The sequence below is a fragment of the Archocentrus centrarchus genome, chromosome 8 (assembly GCF_007364275.1).
Source record: "Archocentrus centrarchus isolate MPI-CPG fArcCen1 chromosome 8, fArcCen1, whole genome shotgun sequence".
Lineage (NCBI taxonomy): Eukaryota > Metazoa > Chordata > Actinopteri > Cichliformes > Cichlidae > Archocentrus > Archocentrus centrarchus.
In genome coordinates, this window is record NC_044353.1 from 297,501 (window position 1) to 307,259 (window position 9,759).

At 42.2% G+C, this 9,759-nt stretch overlaps 1 protein-coding gene across 3 annotated transcripts in view; it reads left to right on the forward strand.

Moving 5' to 3' along the window:
* Nucleotides 1–5,507, forward strand: part of cdc27 (cell division cycle 27) — a 32,397-nt gene extending 26,890 nt beyond the window's left edge. For 2 of the 3 annotated variants that reach the window (XM_030735810.1, XM_030735808.1), the window contains 4 exons: nt 345–473; nt 2,475–2,549; nt 2,849–2,978; nt 5,150–5,507. In XM_030735810.1, the coding sequence (XP_030591670.1) occupies nt 345–473; nt 2,475–2,549; nt 2,849–2,978; nt 5,150–5,241 (426 nt within the window). In that variant the 3' untranslated portion in view covers nt 5,242–5,507. The remainder of the gene's footprint in view (nt 1–344; nt 474–2,474; nt 2,550–2,848; nt 2,979–5,149) is intronic. The other variant, XM_030735809.1, reaches the window with a different exon arrangement.
* The last annotated feature ends 4,252 nt before the right edge of the window (nt 5,508–9,759 follow it).

A 9,759-nucleotide genomic window follows, 5' to 3' on the forward strand; every position in this document is an offset into this window, starting at 1 on the left:
TAGTAAAAGGTAGTAAATTGAACTCTAGGATTCCTGTATAAACCCTGTGAGACATTAGAGTTGTTTCATTTCAGTTCAGACAAGTTATCCATGCTGGATTTATCGAGCTCAGTGCCCCCGGCTGAGCCCTGACTGAACTGCAGCCAGTGTCTGCACAGTGAGACTAACAGGAAGTGGAATGACTCCAGTAGATCAGCTGTAGCTTGATGCATTGATCCTCTGCTCTGTGTGTGTGTGTGTGTGTGTGTGTGTGTGTGTGTGTGTGTGTGTGTGTGTGTGTGTGTGTGTGTGTGTGTGTGTGTGTGTGTGTGTGTGTGTGTGTGTGTGTGGGGTTGTGTTTGTAGGTGCAGCATGCTCTGAAGAAGTCTGATGCAGCGTTAGAAACCTTGAACAGAGCAATTGGGATCGACCCCAAAAACCCACTCTGCAAGTTCCATAGGGCATCCATTTTGTTCGCCAATGACAAGTACAAGGTAATCAATACTTATCAGAACTGATCGATGGGATTATTAATGACATGTAATCAGTACTAATGCATAGAAACCTTAACAGGTTATCATGATGGACACACACTGCTACAGATGCAGGTTTGAAATAAACAGAGTCTGAAAGCTCTACAGAGCTGACAGGAAGTGAAACTGTGTGACATCACAAAGTGATGTGATCAGTTTGAGATCCCTGAGAAACTGTTGGGGCACAGTTTATCAGACTGATCAGAGACTGCTGAGAGAGTGAGGGTTGGAAATGTTTGTGACACTGATGGTGTTTGAGTTCATCTGTGTATTCAAACTTTTAATTTACAGGATAATCCACTGTAACGGAGCCAATAACCAAACTCCCTGATCAATACTCTGATTTCTCATTGTCTGTAATCAGGTTACAGCTCACTGCAGTGCCATCTCTGTCCTAAAAATTACTTTTGAGTCTCTGTTAGATCTGCTGTTGGAAACTGTAGATCTCTGTGGGTGGAGCAGTTACAACAACAGTTCCAAACAAATGTTGGGCCACTGAGTAAAATGTAAATACAAACTGAATGCAATGATCTACAAACCTTATAAAGCCAGAGTTTATTCACAATAAAACACAAAAAACATACTCAATGTTTAAAATGAGACAATGTTGAGCTCATGTTAAGTTTGATGGCATCATCACGTCTCTAAAGCTGTCACAGGTCCGTGTTTCCAGCTGTGCAGCATCCTCTGCTTTAACATCAGTCCGAAAACATCTGGACCTGAGAAGAGCAGCTGCTGGACTTTGGGCGAGGAATTTTGTTCCATTCTGTCTGATAGAGGATTCCAGCTGCTCAGCAGTCCTGGGGCTGCTTTGTCCTGTTTTTGGGTTCCTGTTGCTCCAGATGTTCTCGGCTGGTCAAAGGTCAGGACTGTAGGCCGGTTCAGCACCCGGACTCTTCTGCTATTAGTCCATGTTTGTATCCATCTGATCTCAGATCAGTTTCCACTTTGCCTCGGTCCATTTTAAAGAGCTTCTGCTCACATATTAACCTTAATTGTTCAATGTATCTCTACCTGTTTCTCTTTAGCAGCACTTACTTCCAACCTTTTGTTGCTCCATCCCAGTTTTTTTAGGCATATTGCTGCCAGCAGGTTCATATTTTTGATGAAGTAATAAAATGTTTAATGTTAATGTGTCATACATTAATGTAACATTTGCTATGTTTTGGAATTAGGGTTTTATAATAAGATGCCATCAGTCCTGTTTAAACACTTCTAGGTTGGATTAATTTTTCTGACCCAGGAGCATCCATGTGTTTATGGTTTGTGGTTAGAAACAAACCGCAGCACTAAGCATGCTTGTGATGTCACAAATTTAGCAGATTAATGAACTCTAGCAGCATTACTCATCTTACTTGCAGTTCCAGTGTTGAATTTTTAGATGTTCTATAATCTTTATCATCCAATCTTCTAATAACGTCTCTGATTGGAGGAGATGGAGTTCAGTTGGCCAATTTTGTGCGAAGGGTCATATGACACGTCAAACCCACCTTTTATGTGAGCGCACTCAGAGCCTGACAGGTTACCACTTGTTTTGTGTTGCCACTGTTGTCTGTTTGTGGAGGTGTTTGCGTATCCACCATGCTGCCCTTCAAAACCCCCACAGCAGATGTCCTGTGTATGTGCTGAATGCTGATTGGTTCACGAGTGGGTCGGAGCAGGGAAGAGAGTGACAGAGTTCACTGGAAACTGAAGAAACAGAAAAAAATGATTGAAGATCAAATACAGCATGAAACACTCAGACAGGCTGCACTCTGCAGTGGAGCTTCAAGGACCAACAGTGGGAGGAGCGCACGGACCAGCTGCAGCACATATTTTGGACACTGCCCCTGCTGTGAGACACATGCAGCTAACTGCTAACGATACATCGACTGTTAGCATGATGTTAGCGGCCCTTGTTGTACTGTTGTCTGTCTCTGATGACTGTCTCTGATGTCTCTCTGTCCATCTGTGTATCTCTAGGCGGCTCTGCAGGAGTTGGAGGAGCTGAAACAGATTGTTCCCAAAGAGTCTCTGGTTTACTTCCTCATAGGAAAGGTAACTACCACCTGTAACCTCCGACCTGAGCCTAAATTCCAGCTCCACACATTTTAATCAGATCCTGTAGAATACTTAAATTGAACACAATGTGTGACTGCTTTACTAAGAAACACTGCTATCACAGAAAACTGTCCAGGTGTCTTTAAACTGCTCTCAGGTGTTTAGACTGGTGTAGGCAGGTGTAGCTCTCGCATATTTTGTGTCTGCATCAGAGACAAACTAGTCAGCCAGTCAGAGCCAACCTTAGCCCTCAGATCTGGACATGTAACTCACCTGTGTCATTGCCTGTGCCTCAGGTGTATAAGAAGCTGGGTCAGACTCACCTGGCTCTGATGAACTTCAGCTGGGCCATGGATCTGGATCCTAAAGGAGCCAACAACCAGATCAAAGAAGCCATCGACAAGAGATACCTGCCCGAGGACGAAGGTATGCACTGATGTCACAGCGGGTCCAGGTGCTGATTGGTCAATTTGTGCAGGTGTTTGATGATGTCATTATGCAGGCAGGAAGTAGTTCAGACTCAACCACCTTTAAATTAACTCATAAGCTGTGTCCAAATTCAGGGGCTGCATCCTTCGAAGGACCCAGCCTACGTAGACCGGGTCCTTCGCAGCCCACGACGACCGCAAAGGCCAGAAGTGAGCGGCTTCATATCTGCATTGCCTGCCCTCACCTCAGCATAGCCCATGTCACCTAGTAACCGTGACAGTACGAAGCACAGCGGTGGAAAAGCAGCTGTTATAATGGAGCTGAACTTTTGCTCCTTTTTTGTGGTTTAATTTTAAATCTTTAGTTCAAACTAAGCTGTTAAAACAAGTATAACACATTTCAACATCAAGGAATACAGCTGAGCGAATGATTAATTTCCAAATATGTTAACAGCTCTTTGGTAAGACACTAATTTTGAATAAAACTATCCAGTTATGATATATAACTTTAATTTCACCCAAAACGATTTGCTGAGGAACAAGGGAAACACTGAAATTAACCAAACATCAGTCGTTATAACTCACTCAGGTGATCTCTATCTGTGCTTAACTTCCACTCAGCGGTGAAAGCCAGCGGGGATTTGAAAAGGATGTGCGCGGTCAGGCATTCTTTCCAGGTATAACAAGCCTCGATAGCCCAGTCAGCTGACAGCTAGCGAGGCGAGCTGCTGGTAGAGCAGCGGCAATGGACAGCTCCAAAAACAGCGGAGCACTTTTTGCAATTAAATCGAGCTGATATTTGAGGTTTACACATTTACATTCTCGCCTGAAAACATCTTAAAAGTTTGTCTTGTGTCACAGAAACAGTCAGATTTCAAACTTTTTGGCTGCTCTCCTCTGCCATTGCGTCTTTGAGTTTTGATGCGCAGTGAATCATGGGATATGGTAGGCCACGAAGGATACAGCGGATCCATTCTTCAAATTCGAGAAAAGGACTCATTCGTCGACCGCATTTGGATGAGCCTTCAAATTTGGAAAGCCTTTGTCGCCTCGCTGTTACGTAATCGGCCTACAAATGCGGCCTTTGAAGGATGCGGCCCCTGAATTTGGACACAGCTATAGATTTGGGTCATAAAAGTATTAATTATGTAAAAATAATCAGAGTAACCTGACTCCTGAGAGAAACAACACCAGTGTGACATGTTTTAAATGTGCACAAAGATTTAGACACACCTGAACCATTAAAAAGTGTTCACTGGTAATCGGATTACTTTACAAAAACACAGGTACCGTATTTTTTGGACTATACGTCGCTCCGGAGTATAGGTCGCACCAGCCAAAAAATGCATAATAAAGAAGAAAAAAACATATATAGGTCGCACTGGACTATAAGTCGCACTTTTTTTGGGGGGGGGGGGGGGGGGGGGGGTTGATAGAATCCGAGACCCAGAGCAGAAATTCCATCTTGAACGGCAATTTAAAATAATAATGGATTAAAGAACAGGACGAACACGGTTACGCCTACGTTATGCTAACGTAACACATTCAGCTACATGACGCACAACGAACACGTGTTCGGTATGTTAACGTAACATTAAGTTATTCAGATAACCATAGCATAAAGAACATACTAACAAGTTAACCAAACCATCAATCCATTGAATTCTTCATCCTCGGTGTCACTTCTAAACAATTCCGTACACTCCGTAGACGAAGCGCCGCTTCCTCTTCTGTGTCGCGTTAGTCAGACTCGTCGCCATCTGCAGTTCCAATTATTCCAGCCTTTCTGAATCCCAACAGGATGGTTTGTCACTGAAGCCCATGTTTTCTTGATCCATCCAATGACTTCCAGGAAAGTTGGGTGGCGCATTCTCCCAGTTGCCGTTAAGCTGTGCTCTCCATCCATCATCCACTGCGCCCACAGGTTACGCAAGACTGCCTTAAAGCTCCGGTTCACGGAGATGTCAAGTGGCTGGAGTATTTTGGTTCATGTGTTATAAATGTCACATATACGTCGCTCCGGAGTATAGGTCGCACCCCCAGCCAAACTATGAAAAAAAGTGCGACTTATACTCCGGAAAATACGGTACAAAGCAGACGCTGCTGAGAAATTAAATTCCTGAGGGTTAAACTTTAAGTAAAAACCTGTCTCACCTGTCTCCCCCTCAGCAGCCGAGGTGGACGACAGTCAGGACAGCAGCATCATGACAGATGCTGATGACACGCAGCTCCACACAGCCGAGAGTGATGACGTTCTTTAACCACGCCCCTTTGATCCCCTCCTGCCCTGTTTTGATTGGCCAGAGGAGTACTGTTGCTAGGCAATGCTCTGCCAGACAGACCTTCAGTTTAGCTCTACCCCCTCCCATTCTCCAGTTGGCTGAAACAGACTGCTGCTGCCGTGAAGCCCCGCCCCCTCCCTTCCTGTTATGTCATAGCTGTTTTTATGGGTTTTTTTTTTGTTTGTTTTTTTTGTTTGTTTTTTTTCATTCTGATGGAAATAATCAATAAAAACATTTAAACCCCACCCACTGCTGTCTGCTTCCTCTGTACATCCAGCTGAGGAGGAAAAAGTCAGTTACCATGGTAACAGACTGACCTGAACCTGTTCACTGCCAGGGTTTTCAGCTGACCCCTCCCCTCCTGCTACACCGGAGCCAGGTAGCTAGCACTTGGTTTCTGTCAGAAAACATTGAAATCCCAGTTAGACATTTTTATAATCAATCACTCATCAATAAATGAGGACGGAGACGGCGATTCCATCAGCTGAGTTTCCATCACTCTTCACATCACAGTGAGCAGTCGTCATTCACAAGACTTCATTATTCCGGACAGGACCTGTGTTCTTTATTTAACCTGACCCATCGTTCCAAAACTACTGAAATATTTCAAACCTTTAATAGCTTGGACATAATAACCAGTGGTGGCAAAAGTACTGACATTCTGTACTTAAGTACAAGTACTTGTGTTAAAAAAATACTTTGGTAAAAGTCAAGAGTACTGGTTCAGCTTCTTTATTTAAGTAAAAGTAAAAAAGTACACTGTATTCAAAGTAAGAAAGTAAGTAAAAGTAGTTCTTTGGAGGACGTTTCTACCTACTATTTTTCTGTAAAGCTGATTGAACCTCCTAATATATTATTGTAATATAAAATAATACATGAGAATACAAACATTACTCCAATCTAAATTTTAATTCTAATGAATGCACTGAGCTTGAATCTGTTATGTAGGACACAAACTGTTAAAGGGAATTTAAACACAACTCTAGTCTGTGTCCTCCATAGTAGAGGGTGACTGTGCCTCCACCTAAACACCAACATGAGGATACTCAGGGGTTACAGTGGGATTCAGAAGGTGGAGGAACCCTAAGATCAGCTGTAGTGGCTCTGCATGGGGAGAAGAATCACAGCTTTCTATTGTAGCTGCAGTAAATGATGTTGGTGTGCAGGCTGTGATCAGCTGACCTGCTGCTGCTGCTCTGAGGTTTACTGCTCTGTGTGGATGAAGTGAATTCACAAAGATGTAACCCAGTATTTCACAGCTATCCGAGCTGATCTCCATCCCCTACACCAGGGCTATTCAATTAGCGGCCCAGGGGCCACATCCGGCCCGTGAACCCCCTTTGACTGGCCCACCTCCTGACTGACCCAACGTAAGCTGCAAAAACGCATTTAAATCATATTTGCTGTGACAGTTTTTAAAATTCCCGCCCTTCCTCTTGTACTTGAATGCACCACTAGCAACGCCAGCCCAGAATACTTTCTCCAAGGGCGACAACCGCCAAAATATATCACTGACAGGTCAAAAACATAAAATTGACAATGAAAATCGCCGTTTTAACCCTGCTTGGACTGATAAATCTGTTTATTTTACCCCAAAGACTGAACTCTAAGACTGAACGCATTAAGTCAGCATTACTTTGAATATACAGAAGAAGCTTTAATTTTACAGTTATTAAGTGTTCACTTGGTGCAATTTCTTTTGTTGAAATATTTAATGCACTGCATCAGTTGGTCTTTCTAGTTCAACAAATGCACTTTTGCAAATACATCTAAAATGTTATAGAAGACTTTACTGTTGCAAAAAGTTATTACTTTTTTTTTTATTAAACATATGTGTGGTGAATAGATGCCTTGTTAAAAATATTCTGGTCAAGGTTTGGACCAAATGTTAAAATTTGCAATGTACTTGAATTATTTTGCTCATCAATAAATGATGCAGTATAAAGCCTTTATTGTGAATTCCTTTATTTTTATGACTTAGTTCAGGTGTTAGCATATTTAGAGTTAAATCTCAAGAAATAATATAAGTAGGGGTCTTCAGCCCAGTGGCATCTCAAAATTTTCAAATCTGGCCCAGAAGAAAAAGTAATTGAATAGGGCTGCCCTACACTGACAGCATACAGGCTGTAGAAATGTTGGATTCAGTGAATGAATCTCAGCATCAGCAGCTTTGATTCAAACTCATCTCTGCTGCACTGATGTAACCTGTAACTCTGACCATCAACACAGACATCCTCACACTGCAGGTTACTGATGTGCAGCACAGATAAACTCATTCAGCAATTTTTGATTTTTTTCATAAAAAGATAGAAATATTTTACTTTGAACTCAATTTAATGCTTTAATCCTACTTAGAATTACATTAATATAAAATATAAATCAGCTAATAAATTGTCTGCTCCAGATGTGGTGTGCACTTTAATTATTCAGTATTTATATAGAGTTTGTAGTTTATTTTAATGCAGAACATATACTGTAGTATTGCTACATTTATATAAGTGTTGGGTTTAGGATAGGATACTTGTGTCACAGCTGTAAAAAGCTGCTAATCAGCTTTACAGTGAACAATAATTTTTCTAATAACCACAGATCTGCGTACCTACGAGAAACAGCTTAGCTGGTCTCTTGAAGAACACTAGATTTGTAAATAAAAAAAAATATGAACTTGTTAAACAAATACAAATTAAGAAAATTGTAAAAAAAATATTGTAGCAGTGATAACAGCTGACAGATGTGTGATGTTTCCCTGTGGTATCTTATCATTTGTATGCTGATGATATCCAACTTTACTGTTCCTTCAATGATACAGAATTACACAAGCTTGATGACCTACGTAACTGTGTCTCTTGTGTTAAGGACTGGCTAGCTAACAACTGCCTTCAGTTAAATTCTTGTAAGACTGAAACCCTGATCATTGCACCGGAACAAAAAGTTTCTTGGATCAAACAATACCTTGGTCCTCTGGGCTCCTCCTCCCAGTCCAGCCTCAGAAACCTTGGTGTTCTGTTTGACCAGTCAGTGTCTCTGGACAGACACTCAAGACATCTGGTAAAAAGTTGCTTCTATCATCTGAGGAATATTTCCAAGTTGAGGTCAATTTTATCCAAATCTGACCTAGGGATGATTATTCATGCTTTTATTTCCTCTCGTTTAGATTACTGTAATTCTCTTTTTACATGTTTTAATAAATCTGCTGTAACTCGTCTGCAGCTGGTCCAGAATGCTGCAGCGAGGCTTTTGACAGGAACCAACAGAAGGGCACACATCACACCTGTTTTATCCTCTCTACAGTGGCTACCTGTAAAATTTAGAATTGATTTCAAACTTTTAGTCTTGACTTTCAGAGCTTTTAATGGACAGGCCCCCCAATACATCACCGAAATGTTGACCGTTTTTTCTTCAGGCCGCACTCTTCGGTCCTCAAGCCAGAACCTCCTGAGGGTCCCTAAGACCCGGTTTAAAACCCGGGGTGACCGGTCCTTTCAAGTAGTAGCTCCCAGGCTGTGGAATGCCCTGCCGTTGTCTCTCCGTATGGCCGAATCTGTTGATTCTTTTAAAAAGCAGCTCAAGACACTTTTATTCAGACAAGCTTTTAGTTAAATGTCTTACTTTGTCTTATCGGCTATTGTTATTTATTTTACTTGCACATTGTAAAGCACTTTGTGATTTTATCTGTGAAAGGTGCTATATAAATAAAGTTTTACTTTACTTACTGTGTGAACCTTTAGATTCACAGAATGACAGCAACAACCTTCACTGTCTATCACACTGAGCAATGAGCTGCATATTGCTGTCATGTTGTGTTGCACAAAGACAGTCTGTCACACCCTCTCCTGTCCACTCCACAGAGAACCTGCAATATCAGGTTGAAATATTGTGGAGCCTTAACCCACAGTGAGTGGAGGTCTGCAGCCAGATGTGTACAGCTGTTTCACTGAGTGACATCTGGCAGCAAAATAAGCACATTTTGTATTTGTTCACCCTCTAGAAAATTCAGTTTACTCAGTTAATTATGAAACTATTTTTCCTTTTCCTCAGGAATGATGTGTGCTCCTCATTATGATGATTTTGTTTGATGCTGTAAAGCAGATTAATGGGACAGCAGCAAGTTTCAGCTCCGCCCACAGAGAATTACCTGTGAGAGTGTGAAACTGCAGCAGTTGCTGCACGGTGCTTCTTTGTGCGCACGGCTGTTGAGATCTACACGTGCGGGTTGTTGAATTTGTGCAAAGAATCACATCAGTCATGTGCTCAAGGTGAACCTGCTTTCATCTGAAAAATCAGAGGGTGCCAGTGGTGGACCTGCCAATAGGGCCCACTAGAGGGTGTCAGGCCCCCAGGCCGCCCTCATGAAGTCTGTTTCTGATTGTTTGGTCAGAGACATTCACACCAGCGGCTGCTGGAGGTCATTTTGTAGCTCTGCAGTGCTCATTCTGTTCCTCCTGCACAAAGGAGCAGATCGCAGTCCTGCTGATGGGTTAAGGACCTCCTACAGCC